At 35.1% G+C, this 14,052-nt stretch overlaps 1 protein-coding gene across 2 annotated transcripts; it reads right to left on the reverse strand.

Moving 5' to 3' along the window:
• Window positions 1-10,191: 10,191 nt before the first annotated feature.
• LOC9311663 (pollen receptor-like kinase 3) lies at window positions 10,192-13,226 on the reverse strand. Of its 2 annotated transcripts, XR_002331647.1 has the most exons (3): window positions 11,264-13,226; window positions 10,512-11,167; window positions 10,192-10,399 (listed from the first exon to the last, which is right to left on the reverse strand). XR_002331647.1 is itself a non-coding variant. In XM_002877215.2 (2 exons), the coding sequence occupies exons 1-2, from the start codon at window positions 12,594-12,596 to the stop codon at window positions 10,599-10,601; spliced, it is 1,902 nt and encodes a 633-aa protein (XP_002877261.1). In that variant the 5' UTR covers window positions 12,597-13,226; the 3' UTR covers window positions 10,192-10,598. The 2 variants fall into 2 exon arrangements, 1 of the variants encoding a protein (XP_002877261.1); XM_002877215.2 differs by having other exon boundaries at window positions 10,192-11,167.
• Between the last annotated feature and the right edge of the window lie 826 nt (window positions 13,227-14,052).

The following is a 14,052-nucleotide window of genomic DNA, read 5'->3' on the forward strand; positions in this document are numbered from 1 at the left end:
TGTTTTCCTTGTTGTGTTTTATGTTTTATTTTATTTTTCATTGTAGTTTTCGGTCTTTCTGTCTTCCTTGTTTTCTCTGTAATCTCTGTCACAAATCTAAAATCGGTATAAAATTTCACTTTTTACCAAAAAAAAAAAAAAAAAAACCAAATTCAATAACTGATTCTTTTCGTTATATACATTTCTTTTGATTTGGTTTCAAACCGAGTCCACCAAATAAAAATTTAAATCATTTAATAGTAGCTTTTTCATTTTGTATAATACAAAATATTTTGCAAACTTAAAAAATTCTGTGTTCGATAATTTTCTTAAGTATATATTTGCATAACTTTCTTTCAGTTATCAATAAATCATATTTTGTATCATGTAGTGAAAATAATTTATTTTATTATGAGTAGTATAAGAATTATTTTTTTTTTTTTTTTGAGTCTTCTAACCAAAAATTATAGAAATGGTCAATTTTTTTTTGCAAATGGTCAACCCATCAAAAGAACCAGATGAAAAGATATCGATATAAAAAGAAAAGATGAATAGTTCCTTTTTAGTGGATGAATTTTTTTTTTTCTCTTGTTTGCTCATCTTACTAACATGAAAAAGATGAATACTAATATTTTGTACTTTCAATCCAAACGGTAAAATTTTGAATATATTTTTCACCTAATTTTGTTCATTTAAAAATATTTCTTTAACTAAGACAGGGAACAAACACTAAAACTAGTTCTCAATGATGGTATGACTAGATCTTTTTGCGTACATTATCAAAAGTTTTTAATGTTTCGGTTTACAAAATAAAATTCCTTGTATGTGTTCTTTTTATTTTACAGGAGATACTATTTGGAGTTTACAACTTGAACAGTCACTTAAGTAAGAAAGAAAAAACCATAAAGTAAATTAAAATTAAATCCATATGCAAGTGGAGCATATATAGAGTTGCAAAAAGTAGACACAAAGTAACAAACGTAAGTGAAGATAGGGAGAATCTAAAACTTGAAGGTAGCCAAACTAGGTCGATAGGTATGAAATTAAAGCATGAGCTTGTTGTTGGTGGTTAAATGGTGCACACATGTAAAGCGTAGAGTTACAATTGCTGCTTTATATTCAACTTTGTATGCGCTTGTTAGTTGTTACTGAGGCCACTACTGATGACAGCAGTTGTATTGTACTAAAGTTAAACGTTGAGTGTTTGAAATGTCCACAAGACACTCATGTTTTCAGAAATAAGGAACTACATGATGTATTAGCGTATAGGGTAAAAACCAAAAAATGCCCGTTTAATTTTTATTTGGGCGTTTAATGCTCAATTGTTTTTGGTTGGAAGAAAACTACACATAGTAATTAAAGTGTGCACAAAAATAAAATATTATTATTTTCATACGCACGATTTCATAACAACAATAAACTTCTAATTTTACCCTTAACATTTGAATCAACTATTAATTTTTAAATGACTTCGCGATCATTTTTCATTTGATTTGAATAAAATTTAATTTTTCTTTATATTTTGTTTTACTACAATTATTTATATTTATACTACAAAAAAAAAGTAATTTATATTTAAATTTTTTTACTCCATATTTTTATTTATTTATTTATTTTTTTGAAATTTATACATAAAATAATTGTAGTTAATAGATAATTCAAATTGTAAATTCATTTAAAAATTAATAGTTAATTCAAATTGTAAAGGTAAAAATTGAATTTTATTTTTGTTATGAAATTAGTATCATTGAAGTATTAATTGAACAACTCTTTAGAGTTCCAATTTGTATCATTAAAGTATTACTCTACTTAACTACTTCTCTTCTAAAAGTTCGACAGCCACTAAACATTTATATCACTAGAATTTAACCCATAGTATACCGCGGAATAATTTTTATTTCACATAATCTTAATTATATCAAGCTGATTTGATATGTCTAATATTCTAATATTGATATTGTTAACAAAAATAATAAAATCGTGATTTAACCCGTGTTGTAGAGCCAAGTTAGTAATATTTATTATTTTTATAACGTCGATTCAAACTTGTACTGCCATATAATATGTCCCATGTTTCTTCAAATTTTTATATGTTTAAATATTCATAGTATATTAATTTTTTATTAAGTTTAAATATATCAAAAAAAGTATTTAAGATTCTTTACCGTAAAATTAAACAGATCAACTCAAGAAATTAATTAAACCAGATCCAATCTTTTATATTTGGATGCTTTTACATTTATTTTTGAATGTATCTAAAACTTATTCATTTAAAAAAATCACTGTTACATCAAGTGCATCGTTTCCGAAAATAGATCCACAAAAAAATTACAAATCAAGTTCTAGTGGCGAGCCAAAGCATGAAAAGATCTTCATACTTTTTGTTTCCTTATTTTTTAAGTAGAGTGATCCGGTTGCAAATGGTTCTATCGACGATTTTTCCAAGTCTCGACGCTGGTGATGGGTCCTATCCATGTCGACGACTATTCCCTTCCCTCCATATAGTGTGGACTGTAATTTGGAAAGCATATCTGAAAAGCAGAAGTGATTTGGAGTCAACTGTTGTTCTTACTAGGATGGAAGTTAATACGAATTCCCTTGAATCGATAACTCTGAAACTGGTTGAGTGGCTGGAATAGTCAGGTGGTGCTCCAGCAAGTGTCTTGGAAGGTTGTCTCGGGTGTAGATCGAGTACTCTACTCGAGTAGATCGGTTGGTTTGATAGATCGAGTAGGAAGATGAACGGTCAGATGATGAAATCAAGTGAAGTGATAGATGCTCGAGTATGTGATCTCAGATGGTCGTATCGGGTCTGTTCGAGTGGTCTACTCGAGTGGTATACTTGAGTAGGTCGAGTGATGAACTGGTGGATCGAGTGGTCGCACAGAGGATGCGGAAAGCCTCTGCTATACCGACTGAACCTTCTTTGGATATGACGCACCAAAGAAAGAACAGGATTTCTCCAGGATATTACACACCTGAGAGAGAAGATCTAACTTAAAAGGTTTTTGATTAAAAAGATAGATGAAATGTCTCACAGAGATACAGAGAGTTTAAGTAGAGAAAGAAGGGGAAAAGATCAGAAGAGAAACACAAGTTACAATGTCATCTCGAAAATGAAAAGAGAATAAATGAAGGTTTGAATTCGAAAATGAGGCTCCTCCTTTTGGTTTGGACGTGGGCTTGAGACATAAGAGGAGTTGGGCCTCGAATTCAACAGATGGGCCATGATGGAGTGACATAATTGCCTCATTAAAAACCTTGTTGAGAAAACCCATTGGGACAAAACTCAACAAGGGAAAAAGAGTACAATTGGATCACTCTCCCATTGTTGAATCCAATTGGCTTATCTCTTTCTCCAAGCCAAGGTGGTTTGATCAGCTTCTTCAATAAAACATCCGCAGCTACAAGCTCATCCTCAGGTTCATGTTGGTCCTCTGGTTCAAGCTGCTTCCTTGCTTCGTGCTCCTTAGGTACAAGCTCGAGCTCCTTCTCCTTAGCCGCAGCATCAAGCTCTTTATCACATTCTAATTCCTTTGTGCTTTTTAGGATCACATCATCCTCTCCCACTTGAAAAGGATTTGACCTCAAATCCGATTTGTCTGCATTAGAAAGAACCAAGTCAGAAACTTCAAAAATAGAACTCACATTATACTTACCTTGCAGCCCAAGCTGATAAGCATTGTGGTTAACTCGTCTTGTTTTATCGAATGTACTATCAATCCGCTTGGACGTCTTTTCAGCTGGAAATCGTTTCTTCTTCAACCAAACCCAATGTTGTTCTCCAACTTCAAAGATCATCCTGAAATAAGCAATGGGTTTCTTATCCTGCATCATGAAAACTCTGATTCCAGTCCTCACAAAGATATTAGATGAGAGATCTTCTTAATCCGGTGGCTCTTCTTAATTTAGTAGACAATGATAGCTCAGATCTTGGAAGCATATAGTGCTGCATAGCCACATTCTCCTTCTGATCTTCTTTGCCTCTAAATCTATTTGAGCTCAGATTCGGCTTGAATGTTGCATCTGGTGGTTTCTCCTTGATTGCCAATGTGTGAATTGCATCTGCAGCTCTTCTCAAGCCGTCTTGGTTATGGAATGGAACCTTGACTATGTCTTTCCTTGATATCACTTCTGTGAAGGACCTATACCTCTTCCTGGCTCCTTGCTCGTGCGTGATCATATCATCCCACTCCGCTTGAAAGGGATTTGACCTCAAATACAAGTCTCCTACATCAAAAGGAAATAGTGTAGACACAAAGAACAGGATAGAACAAAAGTAAACATTAGGGAAGTAATATTTAAGAGTAGAGCATCCTTTTGCAATGACAGTTGTTTTCCTGAGGTACTTCCAGTTCCAAACTCCAAAGAGATGAGTCCTTGCTTCACTCTCTTTGATTGCTTTCATTTGGGACCAAGCCTGATCCATGTGCTCTTTTGATCCATATTCAAAAGGATTACTCCTCCTAGTGTTTGGAATAGCATCCTTAACCTGTTTTTCATGACCTTTCACAAACACTAAAGAAAACATATCAAATGTGCGTGAGGAATCATATAGCTCCTTATGATGATGCTTAAACAAGTTTTCACAGCCTAAAACGCTTGATTCAAATTCGAGATGATTTCTACCTTCATAGAATGATTCTGAAACAATCAAAGCAGTTTTAAGTGGCGTTTTCACAGTAGAAAACGTTTTAGACATCCTAGATTCAGATCTAGCTCCAAGCAACTTAGATATGTCACTAAACTTAGAAACATTCAGAGAAGAATGTATTTCATGCCATTGATCAGTTGAAAGACTTTTTGAATTTAAAAACATTTCAGGTGTGAGTCTTTCAAAACTATTAAACATGCTTCTAAGAACGGAATCTGAAACTCTAAATTCTTTTACTTTTTCTAAACCAAAACGCTTTTCTTCTTCAGCAAAAACCAACACAAACAAATTAGGCTCTGTCCTAGCAAAAACAATTTCCTTACAGTGCTTTCTTGAGTAGTAAGAAGGAAAAGGCACAAGGACTGGTTCCGGCACAGAGTTAGGCAGTTGCTCCATATCATTAGCCAATGGCAAGCTCCTTTGTTCTCCTCTTGTTGAATTTTCTTCTAGGTTCTGTGAAAAAGAAACGATACTACTCGGTTGCACCGGTTGTAATTGGGTTAGTTTTTCACAAGCCTGTTTATTTTCAGACAAAAGAGAAGTTTGAATAAAAGAAAAATCAAAGTTAGCTACCAATGACTCCCTGGGAAAGGTAAGATGCTCCTCAGGTTTGTTCTTCGTTTGCTCTTGAACTGATGTGTCTGGTTGAGTCTCGATATTCTGCTTGATATTGCTCTCAGCTTTTTCTTGTAGCATCTCAGGTTCATTGCAGATTGGTAAGGATTGATTTGATTCTGGCTCTTGAACAGCTAGCTTCTCCTCAGGACAACTTGGTCTCTTCTTCGTTCCTTCAGTACCAATAGGTTGGCGATTGGCTGGACTCTTCTTTTGGCTATTCGTAAAGGCATTAAGTGTTTCGAGCATCTCCTTCTCCAATTCCTCAATACGCCTTTGTCTTTGTATCTTGTCATGAAGATGCTTATCTTGCTCAATACTTCTCTGTTCGCTGCGATGATGATAGTCATACTTGGAATCGTCTCTGGCTAATCCGCTTCTCCAATTTGGTTTCTCCTGGGGTCTCCTTGGTTGTGGGATCTGCTGCTGTTGCTTTTTGTTTCTCCTTGGAGATCTTGACATCTGATGAAGATTGTTGAACAAAGCATTCAATTTGGTATCCATAAGCTCTGTCATAGCTTCAACCAAGAGCTGGTTGTTGTTGCTGCTGGTTTTTCCTCCATGGTGAGACATCATTCCTGAAACAAATAAAGACACAAATCACCAGTAACAAGTCCTAGAGAATGTTTTAAAGATCAATTCGTAGCATAACAACCCTAAAACTCATCAGTTTCATAAAAACCCTATTCTAGATTCGCAGAAGATGAAAAGAAAAAATTATTTCTACTCTACCAAAGTGCTCGAGCAACCTACTCGAGTACAAGATTAAACAGACTAGATAGAGGATTAGAAAACTCAACTTTCATAGTTTTGCTCTGATACCACTTAATACGAATTACCTTGAATCGATAACTCTGAAACTGGTTGAGTGGCTGGATTAGTCAGGTGGTGCTCCAGTAAGTGTCTTGGAAGGTTGTCTCGGGTGTAGATCGAGTACTCTACTCGAGTAGATCGGTTGGTTTGATAGATCGAGTAGGAAGATGAACGGTCAGATGATGAAATCAAGTGAAGTGATAGATGCTCGAGTATGTGATCTCAGATGGTCGTATCGGGTCTGTTCGAGTGGTCTACTCGAGTGGTATACTCGAGTAGGTCGAGTGATGAACTGGTGGATCGAGTGGTCACACAGAGGATGCGGAAAGCCTCTGATATACCGACTGAACCTTCTTTGGATATGACGCACCAAAGAAAGAACAGGATTTCTCCAGGATATTACACACCTGAGAGAGATGATCTAACTTAAAAGGTTTTTGATTAAAAAGATAGATGAAATGTCTCACAGAGATACAGAGAGTTTAAGTAGAGAAAGAAGGGGAAAAGATCAGAAGAGAAACACAAGTTACAATGCCATCTCGAAAATGAAAAGAGAATAAATGAAGGTTTGAATTCGAAAATGAGGCTCCTCCTCTTGGTTTGGACGTGGGCTTGAGACATAAGAGGAGTTGGGCCTCGAATTCAACAGATGGGCCATGGTAGAGTGACACAATTGCCTCATTAAAAACCTTGTTGAGAAAACCCATTGGGACAAACTCAACAAGGGAAAAAGAGTACAATTGGATCACTCTCCCATTGTTGAATCCAATTGGCTTATCTCTTTCTCCAAGCCAAGGTGGTTTGATCAGCTTCTTCAATCGAACATCCGCAGCTACAAGCTCATCCTCAGGTTCATGCTGGTCCTCTGGTTCAAGCTGCTTCCTTGCTTCGTGCTCCTTAGGTACAAGCTCGAGCTCCTTCTCCTTAGCCGCAGCATCAAGCTCTTTATCACGTTCTAATTCCTTTGTGCTTTTTAGGATCACATCAGAAGTGAGTCCATCCCAGTCCATGGTGTAATGTCCCTTTAGGATTCTTTGTGTGAGGTTTTTCCGGATTTGACTTGTTTAAGGAAAGTGGAAAAAGAGATGCTTTTACATTCATAATCTTATTCCTAATTTAACTATGAATAATTGTCTAACATTTTATCCGATGTATGACGTTGAACACACATTTTTGCATTAAATAAGTAATATATGTCCGTTTTTTTAAATTCGAACACAATATATGCCAAAACAAATTTAGATTACTACTAAGTTTATGTATTATATGATGATGTAAAGCAATTTGAATAAATAAAATAAAGGTGATAGGACAATAATAATTTTAAATCTTAACAAAAAATATTATAAATATCTATATTATTATTTGTGGAACATTAAATAGATATTTCTAATTTTATAATTAATATTAAAATTTTGTCATTGTGTTTTTTTTTCTTTTTTTTTGAATTTAATGTTAAATTATATTCAAAAGAAAAATAAACCTCTTCTACGAATTAATGCAAAACATTTTGGGACACTTTATGAGGGAAAAAGTGTCTTGTCTATGATCTTGATGAAAACCAAACTTGGATACCGCCGATGTTCGAAGCTTCTCCACCTTTGATAGTTCTCAATCGGTTGCGGACGTTTTTATCAATCGTCTTACCCAGTATCTCCTTCGGGGAGGGTTGTTCCCCATGTCATCTCTTGTTCCTTTCGCTCCAAATTAAGTGAATGAATTTCTGAAGAGTATACTTTAGCAAGAATCCCTTCGTCTTTTCAAGAGCCTTACGTGCAAGAAGTTTCATTATTTCTCTCCAACTTGCCGAGTACTTGTCCGAAATAATTCTCATGACGTTCAACGTTTTCAGCACCACATACATGGGAACAGATTCGCACCCGTAGTGATACCAAGGCATGGAGCAAAGTAGTCTGGTTTTCACAACGAGTTCCCCGGTTTGCATTCATCTCATGGCTGGCCATAAAAGATAGGCTATCAACAGGAGCTCGGACAGGACAATGGGGACACGCTCAGCCTTGTCTATTCTGCGCGGAGCCCGTTGAGTCGCGCGACCATCTGTTCTTTGCTTGTCCTTACTCATTCATGGTATGGATAAAGGTTACCGGCAGCTTGATTGAACCGGTGCCTGACCCGGATTGGACTGCAACGCTAAACTACCTTACGACGCACTCATCGGAAGGTAATACGGATATCCTTCTAAGGCTAACTTTCCAGGCAACAATATATTATCTCTGGAAGGAACGTAATGAGAGGAAGCACAATCTACGCTATCGCTCTCATGACCAACTTGCTCGACTCATTGAGAAAACAATCAAAGCCCGTATAGTGTCTCTACGTTATTTTGAATCTACGAAGTTATAAGGCCTGCTGCAAGCTTGGTTCAGAACAAGGATAAGCCTTTAAGTGTCATGCCCTGTTTTTGATCGTTTTGGCTATGTTTTGGACTGTTGTAGGTCCTCTGTTTTTGCTCTACTTTTGGTCGATTCTTAGGCAAATAGTCTTTGATTAAACTCATTTGTATATAGTTTATATTTCTTAATCAATTTCACATTTCATCAATAAAAAAAAAATAATAATTCTCATGACCAGTTCTTTCCACACACTTTTGGAGTACAGGCATTTGAAGAACAGATGATCTCTTGTTTATATGGGTTCATTGCAGAAGACGCAGCTCGACTTTGCGTTTTGCGTTTTGTGTTTTGTCATTGTGTTTGGTTATATATATAGTAGAAAATTAATTGTAATAGTTGTTTGCATACATGAATATAAGTATTTATTTTATTCCATATATACCCATATTATGCTTACTTATTTTACCTTGTAACTAGTATTTTTTGTAGTCTTTTACCTCAATAAAAGTTTATTTTTCAAATGTAAAAACACTAATACAGATGATATTACAGCGTAAGGGGGTGTTATTGGTTTGTGATTTAAATAGAGTTTTGATGACTTTAATAAAATCATAGAAAGTGAATAAGTGAATGATTTAGAAGAATTGTTAGAGAGTTTTCTATAGTCTTGTTGATTAGTTTTTCTATAATCTTGTAGAGTCTCCCAAACAATCTCAATATTTCAGCATACTTTCCATGACTTTATTTTGTAAAGAAAAGTGTTTAAAATCATAAACCAATAACACAATAATTGAATTCATTAACAATCATAGATTGTCATAGATTGTTTTGTTTTAGTTGAATAACACAAAACTTTTAATGACTTTATAAAACTCTTAATCCAATAACACAATATTCATTAAGATTTTAAATGGCTTTTTACAAATCACAAACTAATAACACCAAACTTTAAAAGAGTTTAACAAAATCTTGATTGAATAACAACAGATTCTACACAACAATTAAAGTCATTAAAACTCTATTTAAATCACAAACCAATCCTAAAACAAACTTAAAGTATGACTAAAAAAGTGAAACATCATTAATTAACTACTTTTTTTGCATCTTTTTTTTTTTCTTTTTTTCATCAAACATCATTAATTAACTTAAAATAGTGTTTTCACATTTTATAGTTATTACGCAAAAATTCTATTTAGCTTAAGTGTTTTCATTTTTGTATCGATAACTACTCTTTAAAAAAGGTTAATACGTTTTTTTATTATTATTATTAATATGTTGCCTACCAAAAAAAAAGGGAAATTGTTAAAAATACCCCTTTTGGTGTGCCCCTTTTAAAAAATGCCCCTTTTAGATGTCCATTTTCAAAAATGCCCCTTTTTAAATCTGAAATTTTTATAAAGTTTTATTAGGTTTATAAGGTACTTATGGATTGTAACTACTACTTGAAGACTCGATCCAAGTATTTATAAGGTTTTATAAGGTGTTTTTAAAGGTTTTACAAGTTATTTTGAAGGATTTTTAAGGTTTTTCAAAGGTTTTACAAGATATTTTAAAGGTATTTAAAATGCATTTATAAGGTATTTATAAAGTATTTATAAGATTTTAGATACATAGAAATGTAGTTTGTGTATGTTTTAATAATATTACATACATATTTGGGTAAATCTTATATTTTTAAGAGCATTTTTTATAAGGTTTTAAAAAATGGGTATTTTTGAAAAGTGGCATTTTTGCAAAAGCCCAAAAAAAAAAAAAAGGGAAATTGTTAAAACGTTTTCATGGCTCTTTTACGTAAAAATCCATCTGATATAACACAAAACATGGACTTATTTACATCAGAAGTTTCTTGAAGAAAATAAAATAAAACTACTAATATGATTTCACATCACGTCTCTTGACAAAGAAAAATGGAAAATGTCAAAAACAAATAAAGAAAAAAAATCTATAAAACAACAACAAAAAATGGTTTGCTCCTCACATCTTCCTAATGAACAAAAAAAAAAAAAAAAAAAAAAAATCGTTATCACAAAATACCATCTCGTTGTTTCAGTGAAGCCAGAGGAAAATAATGTTTCATTCCTATTTGCGCAACGTACCATTTTCCTGATTTGTTTGTTTATCTACAGACTCCAAAAGCTTCTTTCTCTCTAACGTTTTCCATGCGTTTACATTTTTGAATCTCCTCAAAGTGTTACTTTTTCTATCCTTCTAACAATTTCCTTCATGTTTTGTCTTTCATTAGGGTTACTTGCGATACAAGAAGCCCCGATCCGCAACAATTCCACCATTTGTTTTGTCGAATCAGTATTACTCGCTATCTCTGGATCTATCAGCTCTTCTTCTTTATGTTGTGCGATTGAAGATTGCACCCATTCAACTATATCCGTCCCCCCTTTACCATTATTTAGGTATTGAGATGGGAACTTCCCCGTCATGACCTCAAGAACGATAATTCCAAGGCAATAGACGTCTGATTTTGGTGAAATCTGCTGGTTTTGTACGAACTCAGGGGATTTGAACGCGAATAAAGCATGTGAGGCGTTGTTAGGCTGAAGAAGCGGGAGGAACGCGTAATCGCTAATCAATGGCTCATAGGTTTCACTTAATAGAACATTGCTGGATTTGAGATTTCCATGTGGGAGCTCGTAGGACGCAAACTCCTCGTGCAAGAAGTCCATTCCACGTGCCACTCCTTGGATGATCTTTAACCTTGTTGCCCAAGTTAGCTCCGCATGATAAACCCCACGATCTCCTGGAATTTCATATAAAAAAAGGTTCAAATATATCCCAAGGTAAACGTCAAATATGCTCTAAATCAATGGAAAAAAGCAAAAACGTTGTATAGTACCGTGCAAAACGTAGAGTAGACTGCTTTTAGGCATGTATTCAGAGACAACAAGTTTCTCTTCACGGCGATAGTGATAAGCTAAAGGGGTAAGAACGTTAGGGTGTCGGAGTTTCCCGAATCGTTGCATCTCAGTATCGAATGCATCACGTGCAAGTTTATTCATATCCCTAATCCTTTTCACAACCACGGATAATCCGTTGGCCATCACCGCCTTATAGGCAGATCCAAGGCTACCATTTCCTAACACCTCGGCTGCAGCCTTCATGAGATCGGGTAAACCAAAGGAGCCTTTCTCGCTGTTCACCATTATAATGTCTCCCATGCCGCTTCCTGGACCACCACCTCCACCTTTTCCGTTATGTGATGAACCTTTTTTTGAGGAACCTTCTGCGTTGCTACGCTTCTTGCTCGACTCGATAGGCTTCTTTATCGAGTCTGGTACACGGACTTCCACGCTCTCTTGGTCGCTTAGGTGGTCTTTACCGAGCATCCGGAACTCGGGTTGCCTCTTCTTCTTCCATCTAGTAATAATCGCTACCACAAACAAGAATATCAAAAGAAACAAGATGACCATAAAGATAGCTTTTGCAGTGTTATTCTTCTCATTCCCTGACCCTGTAGATGAAGGTTTCTCATCGCATACTATATTCAGAGGTGACCCGCAAAGCTTTTGATTTCCTTCAAATTTCATCTCTAGATTCTTCCTCTCGGAAATGCTTATTGGGATCTCTCCCTCCAGGTCATTGTTGGAGAGGTCGAGGGATTTCAAAACCTTGTTGCCATCTGTAAGAGAAGGTATCTCACCAGAGAACTGGTTGCCTTGCATGTGAAGCTCCTCGAGACCTGCGAGTTGCATCAAAGAAGCGGGGATTTTTCCGGATAACCGGTTGTTATCGAGAAAAACCCGCTTGAGTTGTGGCGTTTCCTTGAAGAAATCATCAGCAATCTCGCCGGAAAAGCTATTGTTTGAGAGCAAAAGAGATTTCAAGCCTGGAAGCTTGTAAAAAGGAGGGAGTGGGCCTGAGAGAAGATTGTTGTCAAGCCTGATCGTCCTTAGATTTGGAAGATCCTTTAAATCCTCGATGTTGATGGTCCCGGAGAGACCAAGCCGGGTGACGTGAATGCCCGAGACTGTTTGGCCCTTTTGGCAATAGATCCCAAACCATTTTCCATTGCAAGGATCGGTTCCTGTTCTCCATGAATTCAAATCTCCTTTAGTTATATTCACCGAGCTCTTGAACCGCACGAGCGGTTCGGATTCACTGACGTTTTGCAAAGAAGGGGTGAAGGAGAAACAGAGGAGAAGGAAGCAGAGAAATAGAACAGCAGTCATGGGTTAAGGAGAAGTAGAGGAACTGCTGTTCTTGTTGTTGTTTTGATCTCTCCTAACAATCTAATTACCAAGATAATGTTAAAAATATTGATGTATGGCGTTGTCTCTTCGTCTAGGAATGTTGTTTTGTTTAGATTTTGTTTATGGTTCAAAAGTTTGGACATTGTTTTTGAGGATCCGCAAGGAAAGAGAGACATATTTTCTTGTCTTTGAGGGAGTTAGCTGGTAAAGTTTAGGCTTCCACTTACCAAAAATAGCTTATTATGATTTTCCTAAATTAAAGATTTTCTTTTTAATTGAAAGGAATTGAGAGCTCAGAGAATTTCCTGGAGAATTTCTTACGACCATGGTTTTTTTAAAGGTTTTGATCTTGTTCTCACCACAATTTTCGGGGTTTTTTGTGCGTCAAGTAACACTTTGCATATAATTTTTCTTTTATTATTGTCAACTTTCTTTAATACAAAGCGTAGATATCACATAATCACATTGAGTTCTCTGGAAAACATGAATGTATATATTCTCTTTCTTTGCTACATTTTTTAATGTTTAGTTTGATTTGAATTTACTAGACATTTCTTTTCCCGAAAAAGAACATGAACAAGACATTACGATCATTTAATTCATATTGAATTTTTGTATTAATTAGATGTTTCTTTTCTAGAAAAAAGAGAAAAACTAACTAGACATTATATTTAAAGAACAATTAACATATACAATGTTCAAGCTGGTCTTTCACTAATAAAATTTATGGTAAGTTAAATATAACAAGTATCATAAGGTTAATAGTTTATGATTCGAGGAAGAGGAGTGCACTTAAGGAGATGAACGAAAACCAGAAAATTCTGAATTTTGAAACTTTTTCCATGTTGACTTTATCTCCATTTATTTTCTAGTCAAAGCAATGCACCACCACTCCAGTTATGGTTCCTACTTCCTACTAAGGTATAACTTAGATTTAATCATGGACATGATCTCCTTGCGTCGCCAAAATGGAGGAACTTAAGTGTTTGCCCGGATCATGAAAAAAGCTAAGATTTAAAAAAAAAAAAAAAATGTAGACTTAAAAACTCAATAGAATCTTCCTAAGAATCAGAATCTCTAATCACAACATAAGCATTAATTATTGATAAGTGATTTGTCCTATCTTTAATCACACCATGTGTATGCATTAAGCAAGTGATGATGTGTCCTCAAAATCAAATGTAGGTAGAACTCTCCGATTTCCCATACTCATTTTGTCGAATGTTTTTGTTAACGAGTCTCATCGTTTTCTCACCAATCTAGAGGCTCTATTTCTCCACCTTATCAAGCAGATTTATGTGGAATTTTTGTAGCTAACTTACACGAATGCCAACGTGACCGTTTTAGCGTTTGGGACCCGAACGTCTTAACCATAATTAATTAATTTAAGAATTTCTAGTAATCTCTATGTGAAATAATATTTTATAAGAACCAA

Source organism: Arabidopsis lyrata, assembly GCF_000004255.2.
Source record: "Arabidopsis lyrata subsp. lyrata unplaced genomic scaffold ARALYscaffold_5, whole genome shotgun sequence".
NCBI classification, from domain to species: Eukaryota; Viridiplantae; Streptophyta; class Magnoliopsida; order Brassicales; family Brassicaceae; genus Arabidopsis; species Arabidopsis lyrata.